The sequence below is a fragment of the Chlorocebus sabaeus genome, chromosome 23, assembly GCF_047675955.1.
Source record: "Chlorocebus sabaeus isolate Y175 chromosome 23, mChlSab1.0.hap1, whole genome shotgun sequence".
In the NCBI taxonomy this organism is placed as follows: Eukaryota; Metazoa; Chordata; class Mammalia; order Primates; family Cercopithecidae; genus Chlorocebus; species Chlorocebus sabaeus.
The window spans coordinates 72,598,449-72,620,366 of NC_132926.1; the positions used below are offsets into that span (position 1 = coordinate 72,598,449).

The 21,918-nt window shown below is 37.3% G+C and overlaps 1 protein-coding gene across 1 annotated transcript in view; it reads left to right on the plus strand.

Annotated features, from left to right (window-relative positions):
- The window catches only part of PJA2 (praja ring finger ubiquitin ligase 2), a 74,306-nt gene extending 55,926 nt beyond the window's left edge, over positions 1–18,380 (plus strand). The window contains exons 8-10 of the mRNA XM_008014105.3: positions 11,002–11,116; positions 11,508–11,629; positions 15,718–18,380. Coding sequence (XP_008012296.3) covers positions 11,002–11,116; positions 11,508–11,629; positions 15,718–15,843 — 363 coding nt within the window. The 3' untranslated portion in view covers positions 15,844–18,380. The remainder of the gene's footprint in view (positions 1–11,001; positions 11,117–11,507; positions 11,630–15,717) is intronic.
- The last annotated feature ends 3,538 nt before the right edge of the window (positions 18,381–21,918 follow it).

Below are 21,918 nucleotides of genomic sequence, written 5' to 3' on the forward strand. Positions count from 1 at the left end.
AAGAAGAGCCAGAGAGACTGGTCTTGAGAGGTCATGCTAGGTAAAGGCACTAGTGGTGAACTAAGACAAGAGGCAAGTAAGAGCTTACAGTCTCAAACGTTGTTGGCTTCTACCAGTAGTGAACCCAGTGGCATTATTCCTACCAGTCTATACTTATGCCTCTGTTTAATGGCTTTAAGCATCTCTCTTCTCTAAGGCTTATCAGCTTCTTCACAGTTTAGTGCTCTGATTTAATTTATTTGAATTTGATTGAAATATTTCACTCCTAGAAAATCAATACAGTTTTCTTCCTGTCACTCTCCAGAAATCTTATTTTTCTATGTTCAGTATGCATTTATTTAATCATTTTTTAAAATGAAACAAAAATAATTTATGATTATTTCTTTTATATTTAACACTAACACTCTTTAAATGAAACAAAAACAAAACAAACTGCTTGTTTTTGTTTGTTTGTTCCTCAAGCAGCCCTGTAAGTTTTTGGAAGTAGTTGCTTTCATTTCTGGTATTTTTCCAATACTAGATTGATCGTTCTTTTCAGGTAGTGGCTTTTGGTGAAAATACTGGCAGTATGTCTTTGTCTCCTTATATCTGTGTCTCTAATTTGAGTGAGGAGAGGATAAAACATTAAACATCTTTAACTTTTTGAAACTTTTCTACTTCTCAAAATGGATTTTAAAAAAATCCCCTTGCACGTTTATGTTGACATCTAAAATTTTTCAGCATAAATCTAAGTAGTATTACTTACTTTATCGTACTTCTTCGCTAGAAAAATGTTTAAAATTTTTAATGTAAAAAGTGGCTAAATTGAGTTACAATTAATAGTATCCAAATGATCAAAAATAAATTATGAATTTTGATAAGTATTTTGTAGGAAATGCATCTAATGAGATGGAGGCATTTTCCTTTCCCAGTTATGAGTGAATTTTATTTATTACTGAAATAAGAAACATTTCAGCATAAGTTTTACTTTTGATTTTCATCTTATGAATGTAAGGTTGAAAAATGTTGTTCACCTAAATAAATTAACAGGAATGGAAGGAGTTTATTATGACATTGTCACTGAATTCTTTTGAGATATTTACCCAGAATCACATCAACTTAAGTTGTTTAGATATTCCTTAGATTCGTTCAGTTTTGTTTGTTTGTTTGTTTAAGCAAGGGATTGGAAGTCACCCAAAAGATTTGTTAGTTAGTCATTAGAGTTCAGTTCTACCTCCATACTTCAGATTGTCCCCCTGAATGGGTAAGAAGTGTGCTTTTATTTATAAAAGTGGAAGAAAGGTAAGTATAAACAGAATGTTAGAACAGAGAACCAGCATGATATACTGCAGGTGCATTCTTATGTGGATCATTTTGAAGAAAGATTACCTATGAAAGGTTATTGAAACTGATCATCTTAAGACTGCCCATACCCACGGGCCCCTTGTAAAGTCTCTACATACAATAGCACCTATATATACCCAGGCGTAGGCACTCGGAAGGCAGTAATGTGGAGGTTAAGAAGAGTTAGGCTATGTGACCTTGGATAATTCACTTAACCTCTCTAAGCTTTAGCTTCCTCATTTACAAAATGGGAATAATAAAATCTACCTGATGGGTTTTTGTGAGATTGTGTTAAAGCCTTTAGCAAAATACCTGCTTGTATTGGGGAGCTCTCAGTAAATGGTATATTCATACAGGTTTATTCAAATCAACAGTCAACCAAGTGATGTAATCAGTGAACAAATCTGGATTCAGTGATGGTCATTCAGAATCAGTATTGCTATCTTCATTCTTTAAAAACTGAATTGTATTTTATTCTTCAGAACAAAATTTTGTGCTGATAAAGGATTATACTATTTTAAATGCTACTTTAAAATGTATTCTAGATTGGGTGATTTAGGCTATTTAGTTGTCTTTCTGACTCTTGGACTAACTATTGTAAATACATTGTACTGCCTAAAGGTGTAGATAGTTTTTTGTTTTTTGTTTTTTTAATTTTTATAGATTTTCATAGCAGTGGCTGTAAAATGCTATCTTTTGCTTGTGTTGCTTATAAGTGATCCTGGATTATCTTAAATATATGACAATACCAAGGCAATAAGTTATTTTTACATATGTGAAATTTGAGGTGTTATTAGCGCTGCAAATGTGCAGATAATCATTAGAAAGAGATGATGAACCCATTGAGACAAACATATATCAAAGCATAATTAGCCTGGAATAACCTCCCCAAATGAAAGTTACTATAAATAATATCCTTTGTTTCTGTTTATGTGTAGCACAGATGAGTTCTTGCAAGCAGGTTCTATCTTCAGTAGTACATATGGGAAATTGGAGAAGATTCATAATTATAGCTATGTGAGAAGGAAAGGGACAGATAACAGGATCTTACCTTCCATTTCCTGTCTTGCAATGGGAAAGTTCAATATAAAGAATTCTAAACTAGAACAAAGAAGTAGAGTAACAAGGGATTGGCTAGGAGGAAATAAAAATAATTCTAAAGAATATGTGAAAAACACATGTAAGGAGCAACCACCACCTGTCAGGCAAAGCTAGGACAATCCAAGGAAGAGTGCCTAGTCTACCTCAGGGCTGAGGTCCAGACCTTGATGGAAATGGCACCGCTGTGGCTTGCTATATGAGAGAGAAGTCACTGTGGTATGTGCTGGTATAACTTGCTGGAAGTCAGCTCTCTTAGGGTGCTGAGGAGAGCTATTCATAGGAAGGTGTCTGAGTGGAAGCACTGTGCTGCAGTACTGTCCAACATGGGTGCTGGGGGAGGCTGCTCCCTGCTAAGTGCATTACAGGAACTGGCTGCTAGGGAAGCTGTGTGCACTGTAGGAGTCTAGTACTAGAAAAAGCTATGAACATCACACTAGTCCCGGTGTGCTCTGTCAAGCAAGCACACTGGGACAGAAGGAAAACCCTTTCCTCCAGCAGTGTTCTTCAACATCCTCTGTGAACAAAGCTTAGCATCATGCCAGCTGTTAGGAGGGAAAGTATTTAAACAGCCCAGATTTTCACAGAGCTGACACAATAGTGAATTTGGATTTATGGAGCAATAATTCCATAAATGGAACATTCCAGCACGTTGACAACTTGGCTTCCATACATACCTTTCAATGCACGTTTAAATTTTCATCCATCAATAGAATTGTGTTTTCACCCCACAAAATACAGCTATTACTACAATTGAAGTTTCACCCTTCCCCAGAATGAGCAGATGGCTAGTTCCAAGAGTCATTGTATCTATTACTAGCTATGCATTACTCCATAAATTCATAGTCACACTGAATGTTCTCTTATATAAAGACTAAATTGCAAATTTAACTTCCAACAACTGGTATATGAAATAGAAATGGGAAAGAGAAAAAGTAAACTGTTAATATATACAAATAAGCACATACATAAAAAGCACATAAAATATGCAAAATTACTAATCCTTGTTCTGTATTTGGTCGTGAGACTGTAAATGATAGCTATAACTTCGTTCTTCCATGACCCAGTCATATTTGTCCCTGCCCTCAGCCAGAAGCTCACTAAGCTGGTTAGGATTCTTTAGTTGTTAGAGTAACCCAAACCTACATTGTTTATATCTTCAGTTGTTCTTCCTTTTTTTGTCTGCTGTAGTTTTCTGGTAACTTTACTGTTGGGCATGAAAGCACTAAGAGATTCACACTCCAGGGTTTATTATCACAGGGTTTTCAAGCAGAGGAAGCCTAGTCTGTGAAGGGCAGACTATTTCCACTGGTAACAGGCGGCTCAGAGTGACTTGGGGATTCAAGATTATCAGTTTCCTCAGAGTTCAACCAGGTGTCCTCATTCCAGGTTTCAGAATCTTATTCCTTAACCAATCAATGGTAAAACTTTTGAGAAATTTGATGAGACTGAGAAGTCAACTCTAATTTTCATTTAGCAATCCACACAGTTACATTTTGTGTTTCATTTTTAGGCGCAAGAGCTTCTTTTAGGGCTGTCATGGATGCTTTCTGGCCCTCATACCCTGTTGTGAGGGCTAAGAGACCTGAGTTTGTAATTTTTTTCTGTAAGTGCACAAGGGCACTTATTAATAATCCATCTCACATCACGATTTTTATAGTTAGATCACTGTTGCTGTAAGGTCAAGTATAGCAGCTCTCTGGGCTCTTAAGACACTTGCTTCGGTTGGACCTTCATCACTGTCAACCACAGTGATACCTTGATTAATTGTGATGCCACTACAGACTGTGGATTAATAGCATCCCATTCTTATTGGCAAGGAGCTCAGCACTGAGCTCAAGCTCACAGGCCTAACCAAACCAATCCCCAAATGCAGTTCTGTGTCCTGCAAGACACAGAACTGTTTTGTTTTTTTTTTTGCATGCTCTTCCCATGAATTTTTTTTTTTTTTTTTTTTTTTTTTGTACCTTATGTTCTAGGGTACAGGTGCACAATGTGCAGGTTTGTTACATATGTACCCATGTGCCATGTTAGTGTGCTGCACCCATTAACTCGTCATTTACATTAAGTATATCTCCTAATGCTATCCCTCCCCACTCCCCGCACTCCACGACAGGCCCTGGTGTGTGATATTCCCTATCCTGTGTCCAAGTGTTCTCATTGTGCAGTTCCCACTTATGAGTGAGAACATGCGATGTTTGGTTTTCTGTCCTTGCGATAGTTTGCTCAGAATGATGGTTTCCAGTTTCATCCATGTCCCTACAAAGAACATGAACTCATCCTTTTTTATGGCTGCATAGTATTCCGTGGTGTATATGTGCCACATTTTCTTAATCCAGTCTATTATTGATGGACATTTGGGTTGGTTCTAAGTCTTTGCTATTGTGAATAGTGCCGCAATAAACATACGTGTGCATGTGTCTTTATAGCAGCATGATTTATAATCCTTTGGGTATATACCCAGTAATGGGATTGCTGGGTCAAATGGTATTTCTAGTTTTAGCTCCTTGAGGAATCACCACACTGTCTTCCACAATGGTTGAACTAGTTTACAGTGCCTCCAACAGTGTAAAAGTGTTCCTATTTCTCCACATCCTCTGCAGCACCTGTTGTTTCCTGACTTTTTAATGATTGCCATTCTAACTGGTGTAAGATGGTATATCTCATTGTGGTTTTGATTTGCATTTCTCTGATGGCCAGTGATGATGAGCATTTTTTCATGTGTCTGTTGGCTGCATAAATGTCTTCTTTTGAGAAGTGTCTGTTCATATCCTTCACCCCCTTTTTTTTTTTTTTTTTTTTTTTTTTTTTTGAGACAGAGTCTTGCTCTGTCTCCCAGACCGGAGTGCAGTGGTGTGATCTTGGCTCACTGCAACCTCTGTCTCCTGGGTTTATGCCATTCTCTTGCCTCAGCCTCCAGAGTAGCTGGGACAACAGGCGCCCGCCACCACACCTGCCTTTTTTTTTTTTGTAATTTTAGTAGAGACGGGGTTTCACTGTGTTGGCCAGGATGGTCTCGATCTTCTGACCTCGTGATCCACCCGCCTCGGCCTTCCAAAGTGCTGGGATTACAGGCGTGATCCACCATGCCCAACCCCTTCGCCCACTTTTTGATGGGGTTGTTTGATTTTTTCTTTAAATTTGTTCAAGTTCTTTGTAGATTCTGGATATTAGCCCTTTGTCAGATGGGCAGATTGTAAAAATTTTCTCCCATTCTGTAGGTTGCCTGTTCACTCTGATGGTAGTTTCTTTTGCTGTGCAGAAGCTCTTTAGTTTAATTAGATCCCATTTGTCAATTATGGCTTTTGTTGCTATTGCTTTTGGTGTTTTAGACATGAAGTCCTTGCCCATGCCTGTGTCCTGAGTGGTATTGCCTAGGTTTTCTTCTAGGGTTTTTATGGTTTTAGGTCTAACATTTAAGTCTTTAATCCATCTTGAATTAATTTTTGTATAAAGTGTTTGGAAGGCATCCAGTTTCAGCTTTCTACATATGGCTACCCAGTTGTCCCAGCACCATTTATTAAATAGGGAATCCTTTCCCCATTTCTTGTTTTTGTCAGGTTTGTCAAAGATCAGATGGTTGGAGATGTGTGGTATTATTTCTGAGGGCTCTGTTCTGTTCCACTGGTCTGTATCTCTGTTTTGGTACCAGTACCATGCTGTTTTGGTTACTGTAGCCTTGTAGTATAGTTTGAAGTCAGCATGATGCCTCCATCTTTGTTCTTTTTGCTTAGGATTGTCTTGGTAATGTGGGCTCTTTTTTGGTTCCATATGAACTTAAAAGTAGTTTTTTCCAGTTCTGTGAAGAAAGTCATTGGTAGCTTAATGGGGATGGCATTGAATCTATAAATTACCTTAGGCAGTATGGCCATTTTCACGATGTTGATTTTTCCTATCCATGAGCATGGAATGTTCTTCTATTTGTTTGTGTCCTCTTATATTTCATTGAGCAGTGGTTTGTTGTTCTCGTTGAAGAGGTCCTTCACATCCCTTGTAAGTTGGATTCCTAGGTATTTTATTCTCTTTGAAGCAATTGTGAATGGGAGTTCACTCATGACTTGGCTCTCTGTTTGTCTGTTACTGGTGTACGGGAATGCTTGTGGTTTTTGCACATTGATTTTGTATCCTGAGACTTTGCTGAAGTTGCTTATCAGCTTAAGGGGATTTTGGGCTGAGACGACGGGGTTTTCTAAATATACAATCATGTCATCTGCAAACAGGAACAATTTGACTTCCTCTTTTCCTAATTGAATACCCTTTATTTCTTTCTCCTGCCTGATTGCCCTGGCCAGAACTTCCAACACTATATAGGAGTGGTGAGAGAGGGCATCCCTGTCTTGTGCCAGTTTTCAAAGGGAATGCCAGTTTTTGCCCATTCAGTATGATATTGGCTGTGGGTTTGTCATAAATAGCTCTTATTATTTTGAGATACATCCCATCAGTACCTAATTTATTGAGAGTTTTTAGCATGAAGCGCTGTTGAATTTTGTCAAAAGCCTTTTCTGCATCTATTGAGGTAATCATGTGGTTTTTGTCTTTGGTTCTGTTTATATGATGGATTATGTTTATTGATTTGCATATGTTGAACCAGCCTTGCATCCCAGGGATGAAGCCTATTTGATCATGGTGGATAAGCTTTTTGATGTGCTGCTGGATTCGGTTTGCCAGTATTTTATTGAGGATTTTTGCATCGATGTTCATCAGGGATATTGGTCTAAATTCTCTTTTTTTGTTGTGTCTCTGCCAGGCTTTGGTAGCAGGATGATGTTGGCCTCATAAAATGAGTTAGGGAGGATTCCCTCTTTTTCTATTGTTTGGAATAGTTTCAGAAGGAATGGTACCAGCTCCTCTTTGTATCTCTGGTAGAATTTGGCTGTGAATCCATCTGGTCCTGGACATTTTTTGGTTGGTAGGCTATTAATTACTGCCTCAATTTCAGAGCCTGTTATTGGTCTATTCAGGGATTCAACTTCTTCCTGGTTTAGTCTTGGGAGGGTGTATGTGTCCAGGAATTTATCCATTTCTTCTAGATTTTCTAGTTTATTTGCGTAGAGGTGTTTATAGTATTCTCTCATGATGGTGTGTATTTCTGTGGGATCGGTGGTGATATCCCGTTTATGATTTTTTATTGTGTCCATTTGATTCTTCTCTCTTTTCTTTATTAGTCTTGCTAGTGGTCTATCAATTTTGTTGATCCTTTCAAAAAACCAGCTTCTGGATTCATTGATTTTTTGAAGGGTTTTTTGTGTCTCTATCTCCTTCAGTTCTGCTCTGATCTTGTTGTTTCTTGCCTTCTGCTAGCTTTTGAATGTGTTTGCTCTTGCTTCTCTAGTTCTTTTAATTGTGATGTTAGGGTGTCAATTTTAGATGTTTCCTGCTTTCTCTTGTGGGCATTTAGTACTATAAATTTCCCTCTACACACTGCTTTAAATGTGTCCTGGGATCACTCTTAATACAAATTCTATACCAGTCTGAGTTCAGTCCCAAGAGAGAGAAATACAGTAATTTGAACAGGGAAAATTTACTGTAAATATTAACTACAACAGAAGTTTAGAATACCAAAGCATTGGCTAGTAGGAAATAAAGCAAACTCTAAAGAATATAGGATTAGCAGATTTAAGGAACAGCTTTAGGGCCGAGATAGAGTACTCTACTTCCCTCCCCTCTAAGGCTGAAAGCCAGACCTTATTGGGAAGGACACAGCCATGGCTTATGGAGGAGTATTTATGGTGCTGCGCTGGCAGAACTTGCTGGAAATTTGCCTTCTGGAACTTGGCAAGAATCTGCCCTCTAGGGCACCAGAGAAGCTTCACAGTGATGTGACCAAGCCCCTAGGTACTCTGCTGCAGAACCACCCAAGATGAGTACCAGGAGAAGCTACTGGCTACCTTGTCCTGCAATTACCAGTTACTGGATAAGCGGCATGTGCTTCAGGAGCCAGGCACTGGAGAAGCCACCCACACTGGAGGAGCCTGATGCTGGAGAAGCCATCTGTGCATAGGGAAGCCTGGCACACTGCAGGGGCAAGCCCAAGGGAACCATGAAGCAAAGTCCTTTCTGTGTGCAGTGTCTCCCCAGCACCCTCTACTGACAGAACTTAAAATCATGTCGGCTAACAAAAGGGAAAATATTTAAAATGCCCAAGTCTGTTTTCAAAGAGCAGAAATGAAAGGTATATTTGGAGCTGAGAAGCAATAATTCAATTACTGGAGCGGCGTGTCTTATTTTCTGCAATGTTTCTCTGCATATCCAGAGTCAAATTTGGTGTTCAATAATATTAACTGTGTTTATTAACTCTTGGTGAACCCTTTTGCTTTTTCCTTTTTTAGTCCTGATTTTGCTTTAGGCTTGACCCAAAGCAAGTTGTAATCTTCTATTATAAGTTATCGCAAATTCTTTTCGGGAATATCTATGGTAGAACCTTAGGCATGTATAAAATAGTAAGTTTGCCGTCCAAAAGAATAGAGTGTTAGCTAAGCTGTCAGGCAGAATTCTTCTTCTATATGGGAAACCTGGCTTGTTCATTTTTTTTTTCATTATGGTAAAATAAACATAACATAAAATTTACTATTGCTACAGTTAAGTGTACAGTTCAGTGTAATTAAGTGTATTCACATTGCTGTAAACAGTAACTCCACATTTTCCCATCTCTCCAGCCCCTGGCAGCCACCATTCTGTTTTCTGTCTCAATGAATTTGACTACTTTAGGTATCTCATATAGGAATCATACAGTATTTATCCTTCTGTGACTGGCTTATTTCACCTAGCATAATGTCTTCAAGGTTCATCCATGTTGTGACATGTGTTAGAATTTCCTTCCTTTTCAAGGCTAATATTCCTCTGTATGTGTACATCATATTTTGCATATTCGTTCATCCATCAATGAACAGTTGATTTATTTCCACCTTTTGGCTCTTGTGAATAATGCTGCAGTGAACATGGGTGTACAGATACTTGTTTTAGTCCCTGCTTTCAGTTCTTTTTAGGTATGTACCCAGAACCAGAATTGCTGGATTATGTGATAATTCTGTTTTTAATTTTGAGGAATTGTTGGGCTATTTTCTGTAGCAGCTGCAATATTCTGCACTCCAACCAGGATGGGAGGCCCAGTTTTGATAGTTGTCAAATTTCCTTCAAGTTTTTCATCCCTACAAAGAAGCCAAGGTCTTTCATAGCTCCATAATCTTATGATGCTGTAATTAGGATATAATACTAACATGTAATAATTAAACTGTGTAATACCAATTCTTTGAATACAGTAGCAGTTCAGAAGGATACTAGTGCAGTCTAGGACCACTGACAGGCTTCATGGAAGAGATAGGACTTATGCAGTCCCTGAGGGAGTGATAGGACTTAAAAGATAGACAGAAAGCACCAGGCAGGCGAAGCAGCATGTGCACCAAGAGCAAGTAATTGTACAGGTTGCAGACAAAAAGACGAAAGTCTCAACTGCTGTTCTAGTCTAATTGGAGCCAGAAAGGATGAGGATGACGCATACCAGATGATCACATGATCTGATGTTCTTTCCATCCTTGTTAGAACAGTAATTTGACATAGGTATCTGAACCTGTAAATGAAATTCACAACCCAGATAACCTAGTAATACTTGTGAGCTGGTAATGTGGGTGTGCCAAATCCATGCCAGTAGTAGACACAGCCATTCGGGAGCACATTATTTGCTTCCATACTTGGAGCATCTAGTAGCCTCAGCCACATTTTATCTTTCATGAAGTGAACCTTTCTAAAATGTTTATTACTTTCTTTCATGTTATTGATCTCACATAGGAACCAATAGTTGGAAAAAGTAACCACTCCTTCAAAATATAAATACGGAAAAGTAGATGATTATTGAGACATGGTAGATTTTTATTTATTTATTTATTTATTTTGAGACACAGTCTTGCTCTATCATCAAGGCTGGAGTGCGTGGTGATCTCAGCTCACTGCAACCTCCGCCTCCCAGGATCAAGCAATTCTGCCTGTCTCCCGAGTAGCTGGGATTATAGCACACACTACCGCACCCGGGGTTTTTTTTTTTTTTTTTTTTTTTTTGAGATGGAGTTTCGCTCTTGTTGTTCAGGCTGGAGTGCAATGGCATGATCTCAGCTCACTGCAACCTCTACATCCTGGGTTCAAGCAGTTCTCCTGCCTCAGCCTCACAAGTAGCTGGGATTACAGGCATGCACCACTACGCCCTGCTAATTTTGTATTTTTTTAACTAGAGACAGGATTTCACCACGTTGGTCAGGCTGGTCTTGAACTCCTGACCTCAAGTGACCCACCCGCCTTGGCCTCCCAAAGTGCTGGGATTACAGGCATGAGCCATTGCTCCCAGCCGAGACAAGGTATATTTTTATTTCACGTGTAGAAAGTTGGGCTCTGCATGTATATTTAATGTTTTGGTTTGTTGGTGATGGTGGTAGTTTCTTCTGAAGAGGCAAAAGGAGCAAAGGACTAAAGCAAAAGAAACTAACAAGAAGAGAATAATGGTGATATAATTTTGAAGATACCCTAAAAAATAGTTTTCTGTTACTGTTTTAAAGTATTTCCTAACAAAGAACTGTACCTTTTGTTTTTCAGACTGCTCTGGCACATTTAGAGTCTCTTGCAGTGGATGTTGAGGTGGCCAATCCACCAGCCAGTAAGGAAAGCATCGATGGTCTTCCAGAGACCCTTGTTCTTGAAGATCACACTGGTAAGGGCAGAGCTGATCTCAAATGTTGAGGAATACATTGCACATTTAAGTATATTATCAGTGTACCTGGATGATTAAATATTTGTTTATTAGAAATTTTCACTAGTTTTTTTTATAGAAACCAGATGCTTACAAACTCACCTAGTATAAGAATATTTTTAATTTTCAAGTGATAGACGGCGTCAAATGTTCCTTTGTCAGCTTTTTTACAAAAGCAGTATTTATTAGATTCCAGATTGCCAAGCATTTGACAGAAATGCTTGCCAGTTAACTGATCAAAGATTGGCTCTTTCGTCTTTCAGAGGTATCGTCTCTGAGTATAATATATTGCTTTTCAGTTTTATTAAAATTGAACTATATGTGATTGATCTAAATTATTTGTTGTTTTCAGCTATTGGTCAGGAACAATGCTGTCCAATCTGTTGCAGTGAGTATATTAAGGATGATATAGCAACAGAGTTGCCCTGTCACCATTTCTTTCACAAACCTTGTGTCTCAATTTGGCTACAGAAGGTGAGTGATAGAATAATTAATTTAAAATTTTAAAATTTAATACTTTAATAGTGTCTTCTGCAAGTGAATAATAACAGTATTTCTTTTTTTTTTTTTTTTTTTTTTTTTTTTTGAGACAGAGTTTCGCTCTTGTCACCTAGGCTGGATTGCAGTGGCTCGATCTCGGCTCACTGCAGCCTCTGCCTCTGTGGTTCAAGCGATTCTCCTGCCTCAGCCTCCCAAGTAGCTGGGATTACAGGCACCCACCACCTCGCCCGGCTAATTTTTTGTATTTTTAGTAGAGACGGGGTTTCGCCATGTTGGTCAGGCTGGTCTCGAACTCCTGACCTCAGGTGATTTGCCTGCCTCAGTTTCCCAAAGTGCTGGGATTACAGGTTGTGAGCCACCATGCCCAGCCAATGGTAGTATCTTTTAAAGCTGTTTTATTTAGCTACAAATTTGTAGTACTTTTTAATTCATTGTTAAAAACTGGTTGCCTTTAATGATTACAAATCAGGGATAATATGGAAGTAGTTTATTTTATTAACATTGTCTAAAAACAACATAGCCAACAATAACATGCTTTTAATCATTTTAGGAAGTGATTAAATATCTGAAAAATTATTTTAGAATAAAGCTGATTAGAATTTTAGTCATAACCTTGAAATTTGGTGTTTTCAAAAGTATCTCAAGCAGAGAAGCCTTTGGCACTACTCAAAGTACTATAACAATATACAGCTATTCTGCTAGTACGGGTTGGTGTTTCTGAAATGTCTATGAAAGATGTTTAATAACCTACCAAATAGCTCCTATTCCAGTTTTTATATATTGCCTTCAAATATTTACCCAATAAATCTTAAGCCTATTTGAATTATTTAAATAAAGTGAGTGTTTTACTTCAGTCTTCTCTGTGAAGTCTATTTTTTTGCATAAAGGATATTTACCATCCAGCTCACTAGGAATTCCCAAGTCACTTTCCCAGATTATCTACTTAGGAATACAACTATCTTTTTCCCCTATAACCAGTGCTTTTTTTCTCCTTCCCTTTTCCCTTTGCTTTCCTTCCTTCCCTCTTTTTCCTTTTCCTTTCTTGCTGTTCCTCTATTTCTATTTGCCACTTCATTGTTCTCAAAACTCCACTTAAAATCTCTGAAATCCAGTTTAGAAATGTTCACTGTTATTTTATAAAATATCTGTATATGAGATAACCCATAGTGCCTGGCAGGTAGTAAGTGCCCAGTAAATATTTTACAAATCATGTTAGATGAAAGCTGTTATTAGAAATTAGAGATTTTTAATTTTATTAACAACAAAATCACAAATACAAACTTACGATACAAGTTACAAAGACGAGCTAGCAGTCTTTAGTAAACAGCATGTGCCAACATGTACTATTTGAGGAGTAATTGCCTGTGTAGAGATCATGTGTGTCTCAAGTCTCATGAGATGTCCTGGTGTTCTGGATTGAGGTATAGTGCTGGATTCTGAATTAGTTTTAAAATACTGTTTTCCTTGCTCTCTCCCCTCTCCCAAAACATAATTTGGGAAATAATATTTTAGGTGATTTTTCTTGACCTATTTATCTGGCATTTTATTAATACAGCCTAGATGGTTGTATTGTACAATATACCAACCTGTAGGGTTTTTATAAGAGTTAAAGTAGGTAATTCGTGATGAATTTAATATGGTATTTGGCACATAGTAAACATATACTGTAGGAAAAGTAATGGTAAACTTATTACTAATGAAAATTAGAATTCAGTAGAAAATGACTTTTTCAGTGTCTGTACATGATGGTGGTAGTAGTGAAAGTAGGTGTTATTAAAATTAGTGGGGAAGCAGAAAATGCAGAGCCACCAACTCTTAACAATTTTGAGCGTGGCTGAGTCTGTGAGGTCCATTCCCTCATTTCTTTCCACTCCTATACATTAGACCTTCAACCTTTGTTGTCTTAACTACTATTGTAGTTACCTACTTTATTTTCTCACTTCCTTTAGAGGTACTTTCTTTTCATTTCTTTTTTATTTGCATAAATCTGTGGGGTACATGTGCAGCTTTGTCACATGCATAGGTTACGTAGTGGTCCAGTCAGGGCATTTAGGATATCCTATCACCTGGATAACATACATTATACCCATTAACTAATTTCTCATTATCTTCCCCCCTTCCTACCCCCCACTCTTCCAAATCTTCATTATCTATCATTCCATCATTAAAGGCTTTTTATGAAATATAGTTCTGATCATGTACTTCCCTTCTCATAAAAGAAAGAGAGAGACCTCCAGTCACCTGTGGAATAATCTGAAGCTTTAATCTTGACATTCAAGACCTTCTGTGATTTAGACCTCAACCTGTTTCTTCAGATTTACTTTTCTGTACATTTGCTTATGTTTCTATACATTTGCTCCTGAAGTCTGGCATGATTTTTTCCCTATACCATCTGTAAGATTAGATGATATAGGTAGGTGCAGTTTAAATTCCACCTTTTCTGTCCTTAATAAATTCTGTCCTTAAACTCCCACGATAGTTTCAGAGACTTAAGAAGCAGCGTTTTGTGTGCCTGCTGTGTGTCAGTCACTGTCAGATGATTCCTCTTTAATGATTCATGATCTCTCCTTTAATCCTCACAGTACTTTAGGACTTACTGGTATCTTTATTCCTGTTTTCTAATGATTGTTACTTGTCTAAGTTTAAATAGCTAGTACATCGTTCACCAAGACCACGCTCATCTATTTGACTCTAAAATGTTACTGTTGGGCCCAACAATAAATGTTTGCTGAAATGAATTTTTTTTTTTTTTTTTTTTGAGACGGAGTCTCGCTCTGTCACCCAGGCTGGACTGCAATGGCACTATCTCGGTTCACTGCAACCTCCGCCTCCCGGGTTCAAGCAATTCTCCTTTTTCAGCCTCCTGTGTAACTGGGGCTACAGGCGCACGCTGCCACACTCAGCTAATTTTTTGTATTTTAGTAGAGACGGGGTTTCACCATGTTGCCCAGTCTGTTTGCGAACTCCTGAGCTCAGGCAGTCCGCCCACCTGGCCTCCCAAAGTGCTGGGATTACAGGCATGAGCCACCACGCCCGGCCTAAAATGAATTCTTAAATGGTAAACATAATATATGTTGTACAGCCTTGAATTATACTTGAGACTTTGCTGTAACTCAAGGTAACAGTCTCTTCAGTCTTTCTCCTGTCAGGAAATATCTTAGTGTGAAGCCTTTCCCGCTTTTTTTCTGGGGAGAATGTTCCCAAGATACAGTTCTTTGTCACCTTCAACAGCATGATCTCTTCAGCCTCCCTTCCAGCAGGGAGTTCTCTTTGGGAAAAAGACCAGATTTGCAAGGGGATAATCTTTTATCAGATAATGTAGCTTTATAATCATCCATTGGTCCTAGAATGTTGTACTCCTAGTATAACTGCTTTCCCCTTCCCACCTTCCCTCCAAGGTCTGTGGCTGATTGTTTTGTCATTTAGAAGGCACCTAACACTCTTATCTCTTTTTGGAAAGAAATGTCATGGCTTAGGAAGAAAGTCTGAAGTCCATCTGCTTTGACATATCTGTGCTACCCTAAAATGGGGCTTTAATTTGCCATAGATCTACATTAATTTACCGTAGACCTTCTTTAATTCACACCAAATCATAAATGATAAATCATAAATGATTTGATGTGAATTAAAGTAGGTCTGTGGTTTCTCTAATAAATGCATAATAGACTAAATAATGATAATTCCGTTCAGATTATTGTTGAAGCTAAACTCTGACCTCCATGCGGACATGTGCCATGATTCTTTGCTCACCCTCTGCCATTGCATCACTGCTGAGTTTAGCAGCCCTTAATTAAAACTCACTAAATAAAGGAGGATGAATGACCTTAAAGATATGAACATTAATAAGAGACATTGTTTACCCTCAAAGAAATTAGAGTCTGATTGGGCACAGAGGGAATAGTATGAAAATAATGTCTTTCTGCATTGTGTGGATTTGAAGTTTATTTTTTGTTGTTAAGATACTTATTATTAGGATAATGATACTGTTTTTTCTTTATTAAGTTATTTGTGTGGCAGTTAAGATGATTCTGGTGGCTCTTAACGTTTTTTTTTTCCTCCAGTCGGGAACATGCCCTGTGTGCCGCCGTCATTTCCCACCTGCAGTTATTGAAGCATCTGCAGCTCCTTCCTCTGAGCCTGATCCTGATGCCCCACCTTCAAATGACAGTACTGCAGAAGCGCCCTAAACCTTAACAGTTGAAATGAGATCAGTGTATCGAAGTAAATCTGCAAATTCCTTCTAAATCTCATGTGCAAATAATTATATATAAATATATTTAAAAAAGCTATATATAGTATATGCCATAGTTTAGAAAGAATATTAACCTTTCTAAACTAAATTTAGGTTTGCAGAAAGTATTAAACATTTTCAGGCTGAATGTTGAGACAGTGCATCCATTTTCTTTAGTTGAATATGTTTGTATTAATTGTAAAGCCAAGCTTATCAGTTGACTTCCTCCAGAAGAAATAATCATCTGTGTGGCATACGTTACTGGCTTTGTCTATAATACTGCCACTAAGTGATTATAATTAAGCTCTCCTGTTTGCATCAAATGTTAAGACTGTGTTCATAACAGTAGTAAAATTTGGTTTCATTGGAAATGAAACAAATTGTAAAGTATGCTTTTTCACTAGTCCCTTTGGTTTTGCTACGCCATAACCTCTTGGTTCATATGCTGAGAAATTTTTCAGAAAGTCCATTTTTGTTTAAAATTAGGACTTTTCAGAATGCCAAATGAAGGCTAAAATTTTGGCCAGAACATTACAAAAGTTTTAAATCTTAGAAGTAACTCCCCCTGAAATAAAGTTAGGTAGTAAAATCCTTAATGAAACCAGTGGATGTGCTTAACATAAGGTTAGTAAAGCATACAAAGAATCTAGTGTGCTCAGGGCTTGGTACAATGAGCTGAATTAGATGGCCTTATGAAACCCTTTCTAACCTCACCCAACCTGTTTCTCCTTGGTAAAAATTATACTTGAAGGCCCAGAACACTCATGGCACATTTGTTTAATATTGGATATAGTTAGTTTAAGGTAATTTTGCTTCTACAGTATTTTGGAAGGTCTGAAAACTTGCACAGGGTCATCTTTGTAATTATATAACCCCAAACTAAGATGCACAGTGTCTCCTTTAGGTAATCACACACAGTAGAAGAGTATGTGCAAACATGGACATAATAGTTCACTTACAAATGTGATTTGATGTTAACACTAGAGAATGATGACTGTTAGAATATCACATTTGAGCAAGTAAAACAGTAAAGCACATAGTGAGTGTACGTCCATCTAATTGGTCCATTGATAATTTAGTTTGGGCACATGAAAGGAATATTTATATGGCTTCCCAAATGCAGAGTTACATCTTATTTGTGTAATTCCTCTGAGTATTTATATCCCGTCTCTTTTTTTCATTTTTAAAAATAAATGAATTTTCACTGTTGGCACATTTGAGGCTTAAATATAAGGAACATAACACTTGCATTCTAATTTTTGCATATATTGTAAATGTGTCTGGTATTTACAGCAAAATACTGTGTATCCTTTTATGGGTAAAACAAAAGTGAACATTGCATGCATGTAATGTGATGAATTTGTAATTTAGGAGTTCTTTGGGGCTTCTGTGACTTTGGAAATGCTTACATTCAGGCCTTAATGTTGCATTAGCTAGCATGTTTTCCCTCTGATGTATATAGTCATTGTTGTATAAACTAATCTTTGCTTGTTTTCTACTCTGTGATCTTTCCATACCATATTTCATTAATGATCAGTTAGTGTCAAGGAGTCAAATCAGATTAAAATTAATTTCATATGTATATTGTGGAAATTTGTGGCTAGTGTGATTTTTGTTTGTTTGTTTCCTTTTAAGTACTGTTGATCAGTTGTGACACTTACTGGTTAAACTTACGTTGCTAAAGATTTCTCTATAATAAGCCACACATTATATTTAGACTATATTAAGGGACCTTGGTTTTCTTCTAGATAGCAGCTGTCCCAAAGAAAATATTTCTTCTTTGCCTGTTAAGATTTAGCTATTATCTGCCAGTTGTTACGAGGTTTTGGTTCCAAACTCAACCAGCAATGTTGAGAGCAGAACTTAAGATAGCTGTTGTACTTTTTGCTTTCCATCTGTTACTGTCCTTCATTCTTGGCTCCCTACTATCTATAAACAGCTGCTGTGAAGGAGAAAAGTTGAGTAAGAGTTGGCTTAAATTTTAAAAAGGAAAAAGAAAATTGAGGTTTTAGGATTTTCATGGTAACAAGCTCTGGTATAGCTAAGGCTGGCAAGTTCAGATACTAAAATATTATTTGGTCATATCTTGGATCCTTTTGAAAAAGTTAAGACTATATGAAGGTAAATTAGAAATAAGTATGAATATTAATAAAATAGCATTTATCTTATTTCTCTATTTTATGTTGTGACTTAACCTAATTTTATTTTTTTAACATTTTCTTATTTCTTGTAATATGAATGCTGATATTTAAAAGTAGATCTATGTGGGTTTCTTTTGTGTTTCTTAATTGTTTATCTCTAACTCTTAAGATTATTTGTGATCTGGATTTATGTATTTGTTAGATACATATGAATTGTTAAAATGGAATGCAAGTTTGTCAAAAGCCCAGGTCTAAATGTAATGGTTGGTTTATTGTTCTACAACCCCAGCCCATCATTTTCTGTGTAAATCATAAACAATAAACAGAATATACTCGGTGGTCATTTCTAATATTTAATTGTGTAATTGTATCACTTCTATAATGTAACCCTGAAGGATTTAGAGTTAATGACAACACTATGAGCATGTGATGTTAAAAGTCCTTGAACTATAATATAAGAAAGCCCTAGGAAGAGCCAGACAGAAGTAGTTGATGGACTTCCTACTGCTGGAGGGTCTCTGAGTCCTTGCCCTCTCCTGCCTAACATCCTTAGCTATCCTGTAGGTTTCAGCAGAACCTGATTTCCACACTGACTCCGGACTGCAGAAACCGTTAATAAGAAGGGAGCCCACCTCATGTCAGTGGTTTTCTGCAAATCAGGCATGGAAATATTATTAAATCTACCTGTTTAGCAAGATTCCTCGTGGTTCTCAAACAGTTTAGAGAACTCATTTCAGAAGGGTCAATTGGGTGCTGATAAATTACGCCATTCAATTAGACAAAGACTAGCCAGGCTTGGTGGTGTGCACCTATAATCCCAGCTATTCAGGAGGCTTGAGGCAGGAGGATTGCTTGAGCCTAGGAGCTTAAGAGCAGCCTGGGCAACATAGACCCTGTCTCAAAAAAATTTACAAAGTTAGACCAAAACTAATCATTTTGTTTAAATGCTTAGAAAGTTTAGAATTCCAATTCTTCTCTAATAGATTAAATATGTACTAGAAAAATAGTCTCCGAGCTAGAAACAGTGGTATACCTCTACTGTCGATGTTTTTTATCATTTCATCATTTTCATTCAGCCACTGCTGGATGGAGCCATTCGTTACCCCTGCAAAGGATGAATTTCATTGTTGGAAGATTGTCACCAAATTTCTCTATAAACAGCACATGTGAAATTAGATAGAAAGTCCTGTTTCTTCTGTGTGGTCACCTCTTCATATGCTTCGGGCTTCACACGTTCTGAAATCTTACATGATATCTATTCCAGACCAGCCTAGGGTTGGCTCTTTCACTCCTCTTAAAGCATGTTGCTCAGAATTAAGCACAATTCTGTGATCGAACTAGGGCAGGGTTCAGGAGCACTGTTGCCAACTTCAGAGTGATTCTCCTATGGCTGTTATGGTTGCTGTATGTTGTTATTACCACCATCATTATTAGCCAGGCTGTCATACTGTTTGCTGTCTCTTGCTGAGCTTCACAGGTATTGCTGGTAAGCTAAGTCCATGCCTAGTCTTTAAACAGTCTCTTATTAACCTAATTGAAGGACAGCATTCATCCTTACTGAATTTAGTTTATGAAGGTTCTTGTGAATTCAGGTTTTTCCACTTAGCCTTGCATCAGTTCTAATTTTGATATAGCATACCTTTGGTATTTAGTGGCTTTGTCTAAGTTGTTGATACATGTTGAATTGAATGTGATGCAATACAGGGACTCTTCAGAATGCCACTATACACTGCACTTCAGGTGAGTGATCCGTTAATTAGTACTTTGGTTACAGTTGTTGCAGTAACTACCAGTCACTTCATATGCCCGTTTCTTCATCTTTCCTAAAAAGGACACCAAAAATTTTGTCGTGTTTGGCAGACAGATGCACTATGCACTGTCTTTGGAAGTAGCCTAATGTGCTAGTATATTAAAGAAAGGAAATGAAGTCAGCTGGAAATGCCTCATTTTAGTGAAACCATACTACCTCTTTTTCTAACTCCTTACATGCCATCTGTTTAATAATCTGCCTTAGAATTTGTTAAGTGATCAATGTCAAGCTCATTTTAATAATCTTTGGAGTCCACCTTTTCCTGTCTCAAAATTGTGTTTGAAATAACATGACCTTGACAAAGTCACATAATCACCCTGCTTCTGTTTTCTCTATAATGAATCTGAATTATAGGTTCAGTACTACCACTATTTGTGCATGAATAAGGGTTTGAAAAAACGTTTTTCATTGATGTGCAAAGTCATAGGGAAATATACTTTGTTTCCATCATTGTTTATAGCACCACCAGTTTTTGGAGATTGATGAACATTTCAGATAAAACACTCTTAAAAACATATTAATTACCTTTCAAGAGTTGAGAATTTGACAGGGGAACTTTATTAAGTCAAAATAAAATGTAATTTTCATAATACTAATTTTGCTAAAACGCAACAAACCTAACACTAATAAAGATAGTTGGCAATTTATTGCATCTTACAGTATTAGTATATAATCAATATACAGTTTTTATAGTGAACATTGACAGGGAAGAGGTCTTTATCTTTTTAGAAAGATACTACTTACTGTCAGTAAGAAAAATTCTGCCAGTCACTGTGATTTCCTTAGATTATAACAATGTTTCTTCTTATGAAGATTCATTTTTTAAATGCACTTTTACATTATAATAATAGTTCCTATTTATGAAGCACTAAATATTAGGCATAGTGTTAGGCTCTCTATCTTAGCTCATCTTCATAATAAGTCTGCAGGGTTTATTTATCGTCTCAACTTTACAAATTAAAAAAAAAGAAATTGAGCCCCAGACATGGTCAAAGAGCCCTGGTTCTTAAACGAGATGCTGTGGGTTTTGTCCACTTCATGCTGTCTTCCTGAGTAGGAACAGCTTACCTGATCAGTGTTATCAGTGTTATTATTTAAGTACATTGAGATGCAGTCTGTTTTGTTGTTTTGTTTTATCAGAAAAAAATTAGGATCTGTTCAGAATTTTGAGAAATATTTTTTCTTTGCTATATTATTTTGCTAACATGTTAAGATATTTGTGTACTGATGACCAAGATTCTAATGTGGCCCTGATTAGTGAAGTTTCTTAATCACCAGTAAGATCTAATGAGAACTGCCTCCCTTTGCCTGGTAATCTGGTTTTCTTAAACTGTTCTGCAGAGACTGTCCCAGGCCTGAAATGTGTATAGCATCCTGTTGTCTCTTAGCCAGCGAGAGCTAACTATGCAGACGTCTTTCTACAAGCAATTTGTGCTACGCTTTCCAAAGGTCTGGATTTCAGTTCCTCTAGAAGCCATGGACATTTACTCTCCACAATTGCAAATACTCCAAAGAGTACAGAACCTACTCCCAAGTTGTTTCATTCGTAGGAAGAGACACTTGATAGGGGCTTTCCTTTTGATACCAATCCTTAAATGCCATTTTTAAATTCTTTTTAAAGAATTATTTTTAAAATCCAGCCATTTACATTGTGCCCTAGTTCTATTAGTCTAGTCCCAATGACTTGTGAAGAGAACCCAAGTGTTACAGACAGCTGTTACAAGGGGCTTCTCTACATGCCATCATGCCGACTGGCTTTTGGCCCCAGCAAATAATTCTTCCTCTTTACCTGCACCAAGGATCCCCCAACCCTGGTATTGCAGTATTCTAGGTTTGGTGCCATTCTAGAATATTAGACTTTTTATTTCCATTTAAATTGATCTTTAAAGCAGATGAAGATAGGGATGAGGAGCTTACCTCTAGCCTCAGTTGGATAATGATGAATCTATTCACAAGTGAGCACCTTGGTTACAACCCACATCTAAATGTGTAAATACTACCTGAAAGAAAATGTTTAAACATATCCAAATTAGGGAGCTTATGAAAATAGTATATTAGGACATATAAAATGGGAATCCTT